Source organism: Aspergillus chevalieri, chromosome 8 (assembly GCF_016861735.1).
Source record: "Aspergillus chevalieri M1 DNA, chromosome 8, nearly complete sequence".
Classification (NCBI taxonomy): domain Eukaryota; kingdom Fungi; phylum Ascomycota; class Eurotiomycetes; order Eurotiales; family Aspergillaceae; genus Aspergillus; species Aspergillus chevalieri.
The window spans coordinates 1,564,157-1,580,875 of record NC_057369.1 but is presented as its reverse complement, the minus strand read 5'-3'; the positions used below and the strand labels follow the sequence as shown (position 1 = coordinate 1,580,875).

The 16,719-nt window shown below is 47.4% G+C and overlaps 5 protein-coding genes across 5 annotated transcripts; 3 read left to right on the top strand and 2 right to left on the bottom strand.

Moving 5' to 3' along the window:
• Positions 1-291: 291 nt before the first annotated feature.
• Positions 292-1,805, top strand: ACHE_80528A (putative transcription factor Rap1; the record flags this gene model as incomplete). The annotated part of the gene is made up of 4 exons (XM_043283909.1): positions 292-411; positions 466-551; positions 605-845; positions 897-1,805. 4 exons carry the CDS (start codon positions 292-294, stop codon positions 1,803-1,805), a joined length of 1,356 nt encoding a protein of 451 aa, XP_043141141.1.
• Positions 1,806-2,250: 445 nt separating this feature from the next.
• Positions 2,251-3,214, bottom strand: ACHE_80527S (chromo domain-containing protein; the record flags this gene model as incomplete). Its single annotated transcript, XM_043283907.1, has 5 exons — positions 2,251-2,644; positions 2,701-2,780; positions 2,845-2,887; positions 2,935-3,073; positions 3,133-3,214. 5 exons carry the CDS (start codon positions 3,212-3,214, stop codon positions 2,251-2,253), a joined length of 738 nt encoding a protein of 245 aa, XP_043141140.1.
• A 357-nt stretch (positions 3,215-3,571) lies between these two features.
• CCT5 (chaperonin-containing T-complex subunit CCT5) lies at positions 3,572-5,755 on the top strand (the record flags this gene model as incomplete). The annotated part of the gene is made up of 10 exons (XM_043283906.1): positions 3,572-3,581; positions 3,644-3,661; positions 3,725-3,773; positions 3,852-3,945; positions 3,995-4,078; positions 4,140-5,078; positions 5,138-5,275; positions 5,335-5,515; positions 5,570-5,658; positions 5,711-5,755. 10 exons carry the CDS (start codon positions 3,572-3,574, stop codon positions 5,753-5,755), a joined length of 1,647 nt encoding a protein of 548 aa, XP_043141139.1.
• Positions 5,756-10,855: 5,100 nt separating this feature from the next.
• ACHE_80525S (fungal specific transcription factor domain-containing protein) lies at positions 10,856-12,016 on the bottom strand (the record flags this gene model as incomplete). The annotated part of the gene is made up of 4 exons (XM_043283905.1): positions 10,856-10,927; positions 10,983-11,243; positions 11,301-11,734; positions 11,785-12,016. The coding sequence occupies 4 exons, from the start codon at positions 12,014-12,016 to the stop codon at positions 10,856-10,858; spliced, it is 999 nt and encodes a 332-aa protein (XP_043141138.1).
• Positions 12,017-14,745: 2,729 nt separating this feature from the next.
• On the top strand, positions 14,746-15,630 carry ACHE_80524A (NAD(P)-dependent alcohol dehydrogenase; the record flags this gene model as incomplete). Its single annotated transcript, XM_043283904.1, has 1 exon — positions 14,746-15,630. The coding sequence occupies one exon, from the start codon at positions 14,746-14,748 to the stop codon at positions 15,628-15,630; it is 885 nt and encodes a 294-aa protein (XP_043141137.1).
• Positions 15,631-16,719: the final 1,089 nt, after the last annotated feature.

The window sequence follows — 16,719 nt, the reverse complement described above, 5'->3', positions numbered from 1 at the left end:
ATCCAGTACAGCTCTTTATCGTGATGTTCTCCGTCCGGTGACGCCCATTCTTCCAAAGACACCGCGCCGACTTGATCTCATTCCCGGTGTTTCTGCAGTGACGCTCAAGGACCAGGTAATTGGAAAGGATCTACATGCAATGGTGTCAAGCTAAGAACGACATAATTCAACCTCCAGCAAAGGTCCTTCAACATATGCCCACGTGACTGCAAACCAAGGGACCCCCTACGCGCAAGAACAACGCGCACCAGCGCATTGGATTGAGAGAAAAGCAGCACCTAAAAACTAGATATGAGCACAGAAGATGGCGGAGATAGACCCAATCAGGGTTCTGATTCCCTCTTCCAGGGAAAGCAGTTCTGGTTATCGCAGAATATCCCGCAGAGGAGTAGGTTCAAGGAACTCATTACAGTAAGATCCCTTGCCCTTCACGTGTTTCGGGACTGATACTGATATACCGGACAGGAACATGGCGGAATTATAAGACTACAAGAGAAAGACGCAGACGTCAAGTTAGTCGATCATAAGAGGAAGAACCTCCCTTCTGATACGTCAGTCGCCTCCCATATACCTCCCAAAGGTACCCTGTATTAACAGCCGCCAGCTACTCATACAAATACATCGAAGACTCCATCCGCAACAAACAATTAGCAAGGCTAGAAGACTACCGCGCTGGCCCATCACCGCAGCGCCCCGTGGGAGCTACTTATATCCCAAGCCGTGGCATCAAGGTTATCTATTCCCTGGAAGATGATCAGATGCTTTGGGACTATGTCCAACAGTTTGAGGGAAAGACTGGGATTGCTATTAGTGGGAATAAGATTTATCAGGATTTGGCGGCGAGAGTATGCCTAAGACGATAGCGGTTTGGGAGGCTGAAAGCTAATGTTGTGCAGAACCCTAGACATACATGGCAGTCATATCGTGATCGATATCTGAAGAGGTTACGTGGACGCCCTCGGCCAGGCGGTATGGCGGGGTCTGCGGCCCAGACATCAGACGCAGGGCCTAGTTCGTCAGCTCGGGATCAGGAGCCCGCCAGCAGTCATCGACAGTCGCCAGCTTCTACTACAGGCCGGGTTCCAATAGTACATGAGATCATGGTCGACAGAACTTCTTCAAGAGCTCCTAGTACGACTACGGAAGAACAGCCCCGGCAGAGAACGGAGCCAACTATCAACAAACCGGATGAGCGAAAGCGAAAGAGATCATCTAATATCGAACCTATTGATCGCCCTCAATCCAGGCAGCAGGGGTCACCAGAACAAAAGAGAAGAAAGGCCCCAAAGCCCACGCCACGAGAAACTCGAATACCAGAAACAACCCGCCAAACCGAAGCCATGAATCACCATAGAGACAAAGAACAACAAGATCATTCAAAGCAACCCGAACAACCCGAGAACGAAGTCGACAGCCTATTTCTAGAACTTCCCTTCTTCCCCGCAACTCCGACCTTAGAACCCGAAGAGGAACAAAGCTCACAGCCCGATATCGACGACTGGATCGATGATCATGTACGTAGTGGCAGAGCACAGAACGACGCACAGGTGATCGAAGCCCTACGCTGCACGAGCATGGACCCAAGCCTAGCTGATAAGATCCTGGGTAATCTGGTCGCCGGGAAGGGGATACCGGATGATATGCCGGGGGTGTGGACATCGGAAGATGATAGGTGCTTGGAAGGGGCTAATGCCCGGGATATTGAACGCGTGCTGGAGAAGCATGGGACGGATTATTTCAATGTAAGATGGGAGTATCTTGGTTTGGCGAGGGATGCAGGGCTTGAGAATCCTGATGATCAATGATCATGCTGTAATGAGCCTTAATCCAAAATTTCATAAACAACTGGTGTCGTATATCGTACAGGAAACCAGGGAGGCATCGGATGAAATCGAGAAAAATAGAACAACCCGGAAAAGGAATAATAAGAAACTGAAAAGCTCAATCGCACTTACGCATTCTAGCCCGCCCTGTCCATATAACGGCGCCTGCAAAACCCATGAATGTAAGGATAGACGAGGACATCGACTCTAAAACCGACAGTACATAACAATAAATCACATCATTAGATCATTGCCAGGCAATTTTTATCGCCATTCGAGAGATTTCATTGATATCAAATTTAACCCTCTTTGAAGACACTGCGATAAGGTTAGCGTTCTGTTTCACCAATAATGGAAGGTTGGAATTTACAGATGAGCCTCATAGAATTTGAGCATCTTACTGCGCGTCAGTCTAGGTTCGCAAGTATCAACAAGTTGAAAAACTCACCTTCTTCGGGCATTTTTCGTAGCATGTTTCAAGAGATACTTTCGACTTCCTCCCATCTTTCCATTGGATATACGCGTATAGGATGCTTGTGTTTGCTTCGCGCATGATGGTCTCAATGCTTTGCACATCATTCTCCCAGCTTTTGCGATTAGGTGTCCAGTCGGCGTAAATATCGCCATTCTCGTTCTCCTCCCCTGCTGTTGAAGTTGGTGTTCCGATAGCGTTGCCATCAGATTTTTTTTGTCTCTTAGGTGCTGCCTTTTCGGGCGTCTTCTTGGATCTTCCAACCGACTTGCGCTTCTTGGGAGCTGGCTTTTCCGGACGGCCACCTTGAACTCTGTAGTACTCCTCAACCAAATCCTTTGCACCCTCCCTATCGCACTGGTGAGTATGGCGGCTATACGCTGCGAATTATGCTCGATCACGTACAACAGGTTTTCTTCGGGCTCCATCGTCTGATCTGCGGGGTCATCGTATCCCTTCCATTTCACTTGAAGCAGGAGTGTACCCTGTCGCATTGTCAGGTCAGCGCATCACATTTGGCTGTCACAGGGGAGTTGGGTTTGCGCGTACATCTTTAAGGAATTCATGGCCCACAATCTGTTCAACGATATAGCTGCCCAAGTCAGTGCGGTCCATCTGATGTCCATTGTCGCAACTTACACGCCCTCTTCCTCTTCGCCTTCTTCGCCTTCTTCTCCGCCCTGGTCTGTGTCGTTGGGTGTTTGTTGTTGCTCATCATTGTTCGCGTAGGGGATAGAGCCCCCAGTAGACTCGCCGTCCGACGTCTCTTCCAGCGGAGCTAAGACGCGCAAGAAGGTTAGCCCGAGATCGAGCTAATTCAATCGAGGGACAACCCACGAGGCATGGTGCCGGATGAAGAGGTAAGGCCGAAAAGTCTGGAAAGTAAAGTCACGGTGGTCGCGGGATGTGAAACTATCATTGAACCATGATGATCGGCGGGTTAATTGATGAAAGTACAGGGTGCAAAATCGAGTTAGATAGAGATGCTTGACTTGCGAAGAGTCCGAATTGCGATGCGCGTAGAGAGAGGAAGCGCGCTATACCGCCTTGGGAAAACAGCTCACTAGCCCGATTGGGACATCTCCAGAATTTCTAAAAAGAGCCTCCGAACGACTATCGGATCGTGGCCAGATTCAACTCCCCTCCTCCCGCTTCTCTCACTCTATCAAGGGCTTTTGTCTTGGTTATTGTTTAATTCTATCCTCTCTGTGATATTTTAACTTATCTCTTTTTATTAAATCTGACTTCCTGCCACGCGGCAGACCACATTTAAAAAATGGCGATGCGTACGTCTCGGTGCCCCTCATTCTTGAATTTATGGACTAACTCTCAACTTTTCTCATTACAGAGCTTGATTTGTCTCAAGGTCGATATCCCTTCCTGCGAAATGATCCGACCGTATCGAATTAGCGACTGACAGTCATAATAGCGTCGGTGATGAAGGATGAGCAGGGCCGGCCGTTCATCGTTGTCCGGGAGTACGTTCTTCGAATACCTTTTTTTGCGGTTAATGGCTATACACCGGAGAACTTGTGCTGATGGGAGACGCGGTACAGCCAGGGAAAGAAGAAGAGACAACATGGCACGGAGGCCGTGAAATCGCACATTGTCGCTGCCAAAACGGTTGCCAACATCGTGAAGACTTCTCTGGTATGGTTATCGAACACGTTGCTTGAACAAAATCTAAGTCATATTCTAGGGTCCACGTGGTCTCGACAAGATCTTGATCTCTCCGGATGGTGATATTACGGTAACGAACGATGGCGCAACTATTCTTGGGCAGGTCCGTCCTCAACCCCTCGACGCTTGTATGAAATTGTCACTGACCTCTCGCGTTCCTGAAGATGGAAATCACGAACAACGTTGCCAAGCTGCTGGTCGAACTCTCGAAATCCCAAGACGAAGAAATTGGGGATGGTACCACTGGTGTTGTCGTTTTGGCGGCGGCTATGTTGGAGCAGGCCGCGGATTTGATTGACAAGGGCATTCACCCCATCCGGATTGCGGATGGATACGATACCGCCTGTGAGATCGCCATTGAACAACTCGATAAGATCAGCGACGAAATACCCTTCTCAAGAGAGAACACTGAGAACCTGCTGAAGGTCGCAAAGACCAGTTTGGGTAGCAAGATTGTCTCCAAGTCTCACGACCAGTTTGCGCAGATCGCCATCGATGCCGTTCTCTCCGTTGCCGATCTTGAGCGTAAGGACGTCGACTTCGAGCTGATTAAGGTTGATGGCAAGGTTGGAGGTGCTCTTGAGGATTCCCTTCTGGTGAAGGGTGTTATTGTCGACAAGGACTTCTCCCACCCTCAGATGCCCGACGAGGTGACAGACGCAAAACTGGCGATTCTCACCTGCCCGTTCGAGCCCCCGAAGCCCAAGACCAAGCACAAGCTTGACATCACATCGGTCGACGAATTCAAGCGGTTGCAAAACTACGAAAGCGAGACGTTCAAGGAGATGATTCAGAACCTGAAGGACGCAGGCGCCAACCTTGTTATCTGCCAGTGGGGTTTCGATGACGAGGCAAACCACCTTCTGCTCCAGAATGAGCTTCCCGCTGTCCGGTGGGTTGGTGGCCCCGAAATTGAACTGATTGCCATCGCCACGAATGGTAGAATTGTCCCCCGTTTCGAGGACCTGAGCTCGGAGAAGCTGGGAACTGCTGGCCGTGTTAAGGAAATGACTTTCGGTACTACTCGGGAGAAGATGCTTATCATTGAAGAGTGCGCCAACAGCCGTGCGGTGACTGTTTTCGTCCGGGGAAGTAACAAAATGGTTAGTCTGAAGTCCCTAGTCTAGTTTCTCTATGGTTTGCTAACTTTGGCGCTCTGCAGATCATTGATGAAGCCAAGCGATCGCTACACGATGCTCTGTGCGTCGTCCGCAACTTAGTCAGAGACAACCGGGTTGTGTACGGTGGTGGTGCCGCTGAAATTGCTTGCTCGCTTGCCGTCGAGGACGCTGCTGTCAAGGTAGGTTTGGGGATCCTCTTAATTCTAATTGCATTAAGGCTGACCTGTGAACTTTATAGAGCCCTGGTATTGAGCAATATGCTATGCGCGCATTCGCTGATGCGCTTGATGCCGTGCCATTGGCCTTGGCCGAGAACTCTGGCTTGAGCCCTATTGAGACCCTCGCATCTATCAAGTCGCGCCAGGTCAAGGAAAACAACTCCCGCTTGGGTGTCGACTGCATGGTGACTGGCAACAACGGTATGTTTTCTGTACTCTGACCAATCTACTACTTGTACTAACAAATTTGTAAAGACATGAGAGAGCACTTCGCTATCGACCCATTGATCGGAAAGCGCCAGCAGTTGTTGCTGGCCACCCAGCTGTGCCGTATGGTTCTCAAGGTATGTGGCCGCTCTTCTCGTTCTCCTACGATCCAGACTAACGTGTTACTAGATCAACAACGTCATCATTTCCGGCGACGATGACCAAGAATTCTAGATTTCTTGTATACAACCTTTGTCTCCCGGTGGCCAACTGCTGCTGAACGGACGTTGCAGTCATAGGGAATTCACAGTTACATATATCTTGGTAATTCGTTTCTCATGTTTTATGTAGACAGTATTAGTGTCCAATGGAATAAAAGCAACGGACGTGCTTGATACAACTTGATCCCGAAATAACGTTATATGCGTAAGTAGCCATAGTGAATATTTCATTAGGCTTGCTTCTTTTCTCTTTTTCTTTTCCCAGTCTCTCTTTCTACTTTACTTTCCATCTCAGATTCCCCTCCTTCCCTCTCTTCGAGCTCTTTCTTCTAGTAATTATGCAAAGACCCATATTGAGCCAGAGGCTGCTATGGAGCAATGAAAAAACCTAAGCCTTTACTAACGGCGGGGGATAGACGATGACTATCCCCCACGACTTGAGCGTTGAGTGCGTCCAATTGCTCAAAAACGTGGAAAAGCCAAGTCAGGCGATCCTACCCCTGAAAAATCTATGTCGCCATGTGGCGTGAGCTCCAGAAGCCACCGTTTCGCTACTTTCGTAATTGAAATGCATATAGACGAAGATCCATGGACCACAGGAGCTTCGACTTATGAAAGATCTTACCATTACCAACCAGCGGCAATTTCTTTGTTTGTCTGTCAAGGTAAGGGATCCAACTACTGGGTCTAGTCCGTGGATGTAGCTACATGTTAACCTGTCTTTCGCCAGTTCTTTCTTGAAACTTATGTACCGTCAATTTTCTTCGCGAAAGACAATAGGACCTACAACAATATGAGAACTAAAAGCCAATACATGGAATATGAAATCCGCCCATGGTTAGCCAGCTTTCTTTAGAGGCAAACACAATGAGCAGTAAGTTAACACTTTGCAGTCAGGGCGAGTCCCAACCCTAAACTAACACAATTAATCGCACTAGGGCAGAAGAACCGTGTCCATGATCTCAATATCTCGTTTGGGACTAGCCTCCCTGATCCTGCCTATCTTCTGGTTCGTTCCAGAAATACGTTTCTGACGGCTATAATCTTGGAGCAAATAGATATTCAATCAGGTCATGCCCCTCTAAATCGGGTCCTAAATAGCACTATTAAATGACTATTCAACGCTCAGAAAGCTTATAATATCCATGGTCGTATGGAAAACGAAAGATCGATGATTGAAAATACAAAGCAGGTTATGGAGCAGGAAATACTAAAACAGCGTTCGATATGTTGTCTTTGTTGAGTTCCGATGTGATGACAATTATGGTTATTTCGGCGGCAGAAAGAGTCCATGATCACATACGACCACGGCGTTATGGAAATCGACACGAAGCTTTGGCTGGAAGAAAATGCCTACTATTGTGTTCTTGCAGGTGATGAATGTACTCCAGACTCCTTCCACAGGCCTAAGTCAGACCATCGAGAACATGTGACAGTGCGGTCCTTTGACGGAAAGCGATACCTAATATGACACGTTTTGACGATATCGCTGCTCCTTCGCTCAGCAGCCCTCCACGAAATTTCTGAAAGAGCTTTTCGAACTGCATTTAATAAACCCCTGATAAATTTGACGAAGAACATAGCCTAGTTGTAACGGCAGATTCGTCAGCAGAGACATTTTGAAGACACCGGGATGTCCATGGAAGAAAGCACCTTCCATTCTCTACAGGTAACATCCGAGATGGCCCACTATATTATGGGAGTGTGGCTGGTCAGAGAGATAGGGCATATTCGATATGATGCTAGCTTATGGGATCCGTTGTTCCCACGGATATGTTAGGGTTATGATATTGACAGTCAAAGCATCCAGGCAACTATTGCAGATATAGATAGCAAGCAAGCCCATGATAAGTACTAAATTGTCTTACAGTCCTATTAGTGGGCTACCAGGGGCTTGTATCAATTGCTACACTATGATAAAGCAGCTACTTACAGTAACTACCAAATGGCAATGTAATCAGATTCTAGGACTCTCCAGGACCATTCCAAACCTGAAGTCTAGGAATCGCACCTGCATCAAGGGCTCTATGTACAAATATCCAATGTGAAACGCGATGGGAACAAACAAATAATCGTTACTGGAAATCTGCTCATAGTCTCCTTCCAGATGACCCTCGCTCGGACCTTGAAAATTTTACCATTGGAATGAAGAAGGACTGGTTGACATTGCTCATTTTTCTTGAGGAGATGGCTGGAGCCAACGTAAGTATGGAAGGAGGATGGCAGCGATATACAGGTATTCGCGACCAAAAAGCATCTCTGGTTTATGAGAGACATTATGGTAGTCGAGATCTTTAAGGACGGGGAACGGACTTTGACCTACACAACTGAGCATCGGATTGTCGGTCCCTCAAGTAAAGCGATGGGTAACCAAAGCAAGCTAGTTGGCTGCATACAACTCCCTGGGGACCATTGTAATTCCAAGTCACTTCATTCGGGAGTAGAGCATGTTTCTGACTCAACTCATTCTTTACATAATACTCACTTGTGCGAGCCTTGAAACTCGAGATAGCAAACAGTGCTTCAACATCATTACTACCATCCTCCGCCAATGTCCCGATTTTCTCCCAATTTCTCATCAGCCCGTTCGAGTCATATGCACAACCTTAGCTATGACAGCATGTATCTCAAGTTCTATTTGATTCGGGGGCGGGGTAATCACCCAGCTAACAGCATTGAGGAAAATATTCACCATCAGATTGAACTGAGCCGAAGGCAAGAACAAGGGAGGCTGGACAATCTTGGGGCTGGACACATTTCCATTGCCTGCTACCCACCGTCAAAACAGATCGAGCCGATTGGCATTCTAGGGCCTTTACATGTCGTCCACACTGGCCCGTGTTTAATTGCTCCAAGTACAAGGTAGCTACGTAGGCAATTGGTATTACCAAGGTCAATGATAATCATCGCCAGAAGCTTTCCGGGTCCATAGCTGTGATTTTACGTGTCTGTCTGTCAAGCAGTAATAAACAGATAGATTACAACTTTAATCGGCAAATAGATAGCATGAGAGATAATGACACAGAGCATTTCAATAATGGCGAGACTTGTGGGAAAATGAACAGACACCATAGCACTCAATAGGCATCTAAACAGGGCCCAAGCCCGAGTCCGTAGGCCAATCAGGAAGTACACGTGCATCGAAACTATTTTCAGGAATATAATCAAACAATCCCACCTCATTCGTACCGGGAAATCCTTGAAGGCCTTCAAATATGTCATTGTTCCAGGAAGTATCTTGGAAGAGAATCCGCAATGAAGGGTCGACCGTGAAATTTGTCGGGTGCGCGTCCGTGTTCTCGAGTGTGGTTGGTCGTTGCGTAGTGTCCGGATTCGAATTCAATCCAGGATTTGCTACATCTGTAGCCAGACACTGTGCCGGTTGAGACCGGTCTCTAATTCTATTCAGGACTTCTAGACATCTTGCTGCGGCTTTGTTGTTTTGGCTTAAATTTGCCAAGCAGTCACATGCCTTGGAAAGGAAGAAACCGAGAGTTCCTGATGAACTGCTGCCAGGTCTGTGTCCGTGGGTTGACATGGTTTCAGATGATGGATACTTAAAACAATCGCTGCCTGAAAAAGAAAGTAAGTGGCATACCAGCTGAGGCCAGTATGCAAGGCATCAGCTTGGTCAATGCAGAATATTGTGATGTTCTGGATAGTTGTGAGTGCCGCGTTTTGGCACATTACAAACGCCTCTTCGCTATCCCGTGGCAGCTTGCACAAACGCTGAGTCCCCCACCAGAGCATCATCCGCAGGTTTTGTTCCTTCCAGCATACTATTGCTCGTGGGCCACGGAACCACCTTGGAATATCTTGGGATGTGAAATAGTCAGGCAGGGATAGTTTCCAGGCTTGAAGTTGATGATCGAGGGAGCGTGAGATACTTGGATAAAATGATTTCTCATTTGGGGCACCAACCACGTCACTGTAAACCATATTTCCGATGGTTGCCAAACGTGCTTGTGCAATAATGGCCGAATAAGTAACGTACTCCACATGCGAATGTAACACACGGGCGAATGTAACACGAAATCGCTCCGCCGCGATGTTAACTCCAACATCTCCACCAATGCACTAAAATTCCATTAAAATTATTCAGAATCATCTTCCTCAGACGTCTCTACTACTATCTGACAGGAACGCGCATTGTGTCCGGCCTTTCCGCAATTGCCACAGCGCCGCGCGCGTGTCTCAGTCCGCGGTCGCCGACCAGCCCTAATGCGTGTTTCCTCCTTTAGTTGCACCTCAACCTCCATTTGATCCCCTAATTCCTGAGCTTCCAGTATTGAAAGCGACCCTCCTTTCCTTAGACGTGTTTTTTTAGCCCTCCGGCGTTTGCTAAGGGCCTCGTTTGCCGCCCGAAGATCATGAATCTCTGCTTCCATCAAATCCATCTTATGCATTATCTTCCTCGTGCCTTTTGTAAGGACATCAGCAGTGTTCAAGATTGCCAGGCTGTTTTGCTTTTGCCTTTCCATGTTGTTCAGAGCTTATGACAACCATTGTAGTCGAGATCACTCCCATCTGAAACCCAGTTTCATCAAAGTTATAGATATCTGCTTCCTGGATGCCATACTTCGCAATTGTGTTTTGAACAAGTGTAAACCAACGACAAATAACTTCTGGGTCTTCGCATAGAGCCCTCTGATAGTCATATTTCCGATTGAAACGAGTTGTGAGCTCTGGGTGCCGTTTGACAAAGGTGCTAGCCCAGTTTACCCCAACGCGTCCCGCGTCGCGCGTTGTGAGTAGTCGGTAGTCGGTTGGCCATATCTTCCACACCAGACAACCGAGGAGGAAACCCTTTGGAATCTAGATCAAGTATGTGTTCGACAATCGTTGATTCCTCTAGATCAGTGAGCTTCCGTGAATTGGCTGATATATTGCATCGTGATTGCATGCCACGCCGGCGGCGACTAAGCTTCACATGATCCACGTGATAGATCCTGCCAGCGGCTCGAGCGCTTAGATTTTTATCATTTTGCATAGCTTGAAGGGCCAATATTACTTGGCTTTCATCATGTTTCTGAGGCATCGTTGGGTGTGGTGAAATTTGTAGTAGAAATCGGAAGTCGCGTCGGAGCGATTTCGTGTTACATTCGCCCGTGTGTTACATTCGCATGTGGAGTACGTTAGTTGTTTTGTCCGTTGGTTCCGGGAGAGGCGAGTTCATAGAGCAGGACTGCAACATTAAGATCAACGGTCTGTCCCTTAGAACAAAAATGGTTCTCACTTACGGAATCGTCGATGTTACGAGGGAACCGAGTTTCAATGAAGGAGTTAGATATCGTGCTAGGTCTTCCGGTGGTGAGACTCAATCCACTGTCAAAGCAATAAATGATCCACCAGACAACCCTCCTCTGTTCGTATAATAATGTGTCATTGCCCGTTACCGCAGGTGGCTCGCGATGAAGCCCAAGCCCAAGGGCCATCCGATATGCAATCCCAATGAAGTTGTACCCTGTGTTGGGCCGATTTCGCTTCTGAAGATAATTGCCCTGTAATTACGTTAGTAAGGGAAAACAGGACCAGATAAATATAATAGTCCTTCTTACCATTAGAAGAAAGGCCTGCACAGTGAGGAGCGTTCCTGATTCCAGCATACGCATCGACATGCGTGAGCGTGCAGCGATGTAGTATCTTGACTGCTCCGTCTCTGGTCCGCCAGCGAGAATCCATTCCCCGATTGCTAAGACAATATGGAATAACAGATGCCATCTCGAGCAGGCGTCAATGTCTGCGCGGTTCTGGTATTGCTGCCGAAATGTTTTTTCGTGCAGTATCGGGTATGATGGATTATAGAACATGAAATAGGAGTCAACTAAGCTTTCTAAGACGACGGTGTTGCCCAGATCCGCCGACAACGAGAGCTCTTTGGTTGCACTGGGAATCGTAGGCGAAAGTTGTTCCAGTTGATCATTCTCTGGGACAGGGTACCCAGGAAGCAAGTTCGAGATAGTTCTTAGAAGATGAGATCCTGAGCTATTTCCTAAAGGCAGTGTCAGAACACGCTCTAAGTTACGGCTCGTGTTGTATTACCAAGATAGCCGGACCCTGTGCTTCTTGTTGGCAATGATGCCATTCCATCTAGATCGTCTGTTTGCGAGGGTGGAGATTCGTTCCACTCAAACTTGTCCGCAGAAGGGGCATTTTCCCTTCCGGGATCCGAGCGCCACTGTACTTCAGGTGAAGACTCATTGCTTTCGCTAGACGTTGCCATTGTTCTCAAGGCTCTCTCAATGTCAACATCCGGGTTGAGCTTTTGCAACATTCTCTTCAAATTGGCACATCGGTTCTCAAACTCATCCAAATGCCTACTTCCTTTAGAGTCGGGAAAATCCAAGAAAAAACAGAAGCGCTGACCTCCTTGTTAAAGGCGTGCGAGACGGTGGACGGACATAGACACAAGATTTGTGGTTCCGAGAGCAGTAATGGCAAGGCGAAGTGCCCGAACACTTTGTCGTCTGTAAATGATTTGTTGGGTCAAACAAAGAGTATTATTCATGTAGCTTACCTTGCTCTTCCGTTTCTATTCGATGCGAGTACACCTTATTAGCTGATAGCCTTTCCCATGCACATTAATCTCCACTCACCCTGCACTCTGTACACTGTGGACATCTGTCAACCAGATGGACGGACTACCAGAAAGAAAGCAAGGGAAACCTACTGCCCGGACCTCTGTAAGCCGTGACACAGCACTCAATGATTTTGGCATAGTCAGAGATGATCAATTATGCGCAATAGTGTGGAAAAAATGCAAGTTTGTAGTTTGAGATGGATACGTATGATCACGTGCAAATCAATCGGGCCACAGCATTCCGAAAGCATGGTTCTCCAGATTCAATTTGGTCTCCACCATACGATGCGGAGAGAAAGTGCTTTTCACAGTGAAGCAAGCATTACACCAAGCCCGGTCTTGCTTTGAAAATGGCATTGAAACTGTAGTGACTTTCTTATTGAGGGTGCTAATGTATTACCCTAATTGACGTAAATGGAAAGAGTATGGCTCTTATCATTTACAATCGTCTCCTCTAGTTCAAGCACTTATAATTGAGCCTGGCAAGTAATCCATAGACAAGGTGTTGAATATTAAAGACAATGTTGAAATATCGCATTGTGAATGCCATCCCCCCGTCCTTCCACCAAATATAGTACACAAGGACAGTAGATTCACCCCCTTAATTCTTCGAGTCTGAACAATCACAGCCGGCTTGATAAGTGTGTTCGTATATTCATACCATTGGGAAGATAATTATTCTCGGCTATTCGGACGGCATCTACCCACGTACTTTCAATACCACTTGCAAGGAGCCGTCTAGCAACACGCTGCTTTGTGCTTTCCATGTCAACATCCACGAACCAAGTACCATCCACATAATCAACAATCTCGGACCACGGAGCGATATTACAAGACAGGTAGTTGCCTTCGAGGATTATAATCGAAATATCTGGGGATACACATATACCGTTTTCAACAAGATCCCCTACTGCATGGTCAAATTGCGGCCCATATAAAGCCTCCTTTGTACGTCAGTCTTGCTGAGATGAAGGGTTTTGACCAATTGCAGTACTCCGGCTGCGTTGGAAGTCCAGCGTGCGCCGCGGTATGATACGACTCTTCGCGGTTTAATAGGGAATTCAAATATGCCTTTGAATAGTGGAAGCCGTCCGTCGGGAGCGTGATAGCAAGTGACTCTGTGGTTTGCGAATTGAGACGTGTAACCAAGGCATTTGCGATTGTGGACTTTCTTGAGCCCGAAGGGCCGCTTAGAGCGATGATGACTCGTTTTGAAGCGTAGTTGTCATTATTCCGGGATTGGTATATCCCAAGGGCCCGAGAAGCGAGAGTCCGAATAGACACATTCCATCTTTGAGCAGAACTGAACATTTATCGAAGTCTGCTTTGAGTGAAATTGCCCCTTTTTCTATCATTCTCTCCAAATTAGGCTCGATAGTCATAGACTGTCAAAATAATTCATTTTCCGGAAGTCGTTCCTTGTGTTGCTTTCCAGGTCTTCACCAAAAAGGTGGTCCGGCGCTCCCACAAGATCGGGCCACTGTCAACCGTGGAGGATCTGCAGGGTGCACTTGCAAAATTCCGAACCACTCTTGTCCGCTTCACATGCTGATCATGTCCTCTCGATCAACAGCGATATGCTATGTACTGAATGAGCAGGGATTGCAGACAATCATTGGTCTTTGCTTTTTTCGTTCATCGGAGATTTGTGCTTCAGGGAAGTATCTATGACTGGCAAAACAGATCTCAAGTCAGCCCTGTAGCGAGGCAAACAATCCAAATCATGGAGATCTAGTTATTTCATTGTTTTTGCTACCTAAGTGTTGTAGTGGGCCTTGGACCTCCGCATTGCAACTATCGGAGCAGCACCGGCCGAGTCCAACTCCAATCGATTTCGTGTAACAAAGGGATGTCTATGTCTTTTTCCTTTTTTTTTTTTTGTTTTTCTTCTCTTCTACTTCTTGCTCATTATTTGTCTGTCTGCTGTGTATATCAATAACATAGAACCGTCCAAGTGGATGACGGATAGCCTTTGTCCTAGGGTTAGCTTTGGAATAGCAACAAAGGAAGACTGTCGGCCGCGCAATAACCCCATTCTCTAAGTGGGTCCTGCCATGCTATTATAAGTGTCTACTGCATGTTGAGTGTTCTCTCGATAAAATTCTTCTCCCAAGCGGTCTTCAAGAAAATCAACGCAGAGCAAAGAAAACATGTCACCAAGCGCACAGAATCTGTCGTGTGTTCTCTACGGTCCTTTAGATGCCCGGTTTGAGGACCGTCCAATTCCTGTTCTCGAGAATCCGCAGGATGTCATTGTTCGCATCGCCTATACAGGTGTTTGTGGGAGCGATGTGAGTAGTCCCAGCACAAGTATTGCTGTCATCAGTACCCAGTCCTAGTTTTACTGACATCTTTTCGATTAGGTCCATTTCTGGCTGCACGGGGGAATTCGGACGTTCGTTTCTGAAACACAACCTCTAACAATGGGCCACGAAGCATCGGGGACTATACATGCAGTGGGCTCCGCGGTGACTTCCCTTCAAACTGGAGATAAGGTCGCAATTGAACCCGGCTATCCATGCCGCCGCTGTCACCACTGCAAGCATGGCCACTACAACCTCTGCCCGGAGATGAAATTTGCAGCCGATCCGCCCGTGCTGCATGGAACACTCACTAAATACTTCATGCTGCCTGCCGATTTCTGTTACAAGATGCCTGAGAGCGTCAGTCTGACAGAAGCTGTTCTCATGGAGCCTCTAGCTGTTGCCATCCATGCTGTGCGCCAGGCAGATGTTAGACCTGGGAAGAAAGTTATTGTGTTTGGTGCTGGGACTGTTGGGCTCTTCTGTGCGGCTGTTGCTAGGGAATTTGGTGCAGCTTTGGTTGTCTCCGTGGATATCATGGAGCGCAAGCTTTCTTTCGCACAGCGCTTCGTTGGTGGATCTGTGGGGAGAACGGTCCTTGCGGATCCATCTCTTAGCCCTGAGGAGAACGCAGTCCGCTTGGTACAAGAACATCGGTTGGGTGAAGGGGGTGACATCGCTATTGATGCATCTGGTGCTGAGATGTCAGTGCAAACAGCATTATTCTCGCTACACAAGGGAGGAACTTATGCTCAAGTGGGGATGGGAAAGCGCAAGATCGAGTTTCCAATATCAGAGATGTGCGAGAAGGAGATTACTGCTAAGGGTTGTTTCCGGTATGGAGCGGGGGACTTTGACTTGGGGGTGCACCTTGTGGGTTCAAGGAAGGTATCGTTATCTGGGCTGGTGACAAGTGTCTTTCCATTTGAGTCGGCTACTGAGGCGTGGGAAACTGCTAAGCGTGGTGAGGGTACGAAGACATTGATCGAGGGGCCCAAGGATTGAATACGATATGCATAGTTTAAGGAATGAAGTTGTGCCTTTTCGGTATACCAAGACTGCACTGCTGCTTGTATTCATATCTGTGCAAAGTACAGATTCTCTGGTCTTTGACTTGTGCTCTTAACCGAATATATCGAGATGGATCTACATTATGTAACTCTATCGCTCTATGTATATTCAGAGTCCGTACCGGCTACCCGGACAACAACTCGCATATACTGCAATCTGGAACAGCAAGTATCGTCAACTACGCCGTACGGCGATATCAATAAATCAACAACACTAAAGTACGTGATAAACGCATAAAACAAACATGACTGGCATCTCCTCACATCCACGAGTCAAGGGGCTAACCGGGGACGCGGCCCGGAAGGCAAAATGTGATGAGTCGACTAATATCCATCACTAGGATGGTAGATATCTATCTGACCACGGCGAACTCCGTACAAGGCAGGAAAAACAGCCCGAATATGTATCGAGCATCGTATTGATCGTAATCGAAATAGTTGGTGCGTATACTCCGTGCACCGCTGCCGTATAGCTATACGGCGTGATTGAGTGATTGATCGCTCGATAGCTATCGCTTTATTGCATGCTATTAGCGCCTGTATTCCAAGACAATGTCTATCATCGAGTGATCACCCATGATCGACGCAGCGGTGGATATCGATATCCCTGAATAGAAGCAGAAGCCATCGCGTGCATCTGCACAAGTACATACTCTGTACTGTACAGAGTACACCGTACAGCGCCCGATACAAGACAAACTGCGGACTGCACAAAAAATGAGGATATTTGGTAACCAAAAGGATAATCGCAGAAAGTAGGACGGAAATCAGGTATTGCTATCGGCGCATGACCTCCCGGAACAACAACGGATGAGTTTTCGCGCGTTACCTGTCACCGAATCAATGGGTGTTTTATTATTGTTTTCTATTGAAAACGTACGCCCCCCAACCAACGCCGTTCCGTACATAGTTCGTCGGAAAATGAGTATCCGGCTAGAAATACTGAACCAGTCTAATATTCCGAGGACGGAAACCCCAATGTGTCATGTGATGTTCTGCCTCGGCTCAGGGGCCCCGGTTTTTA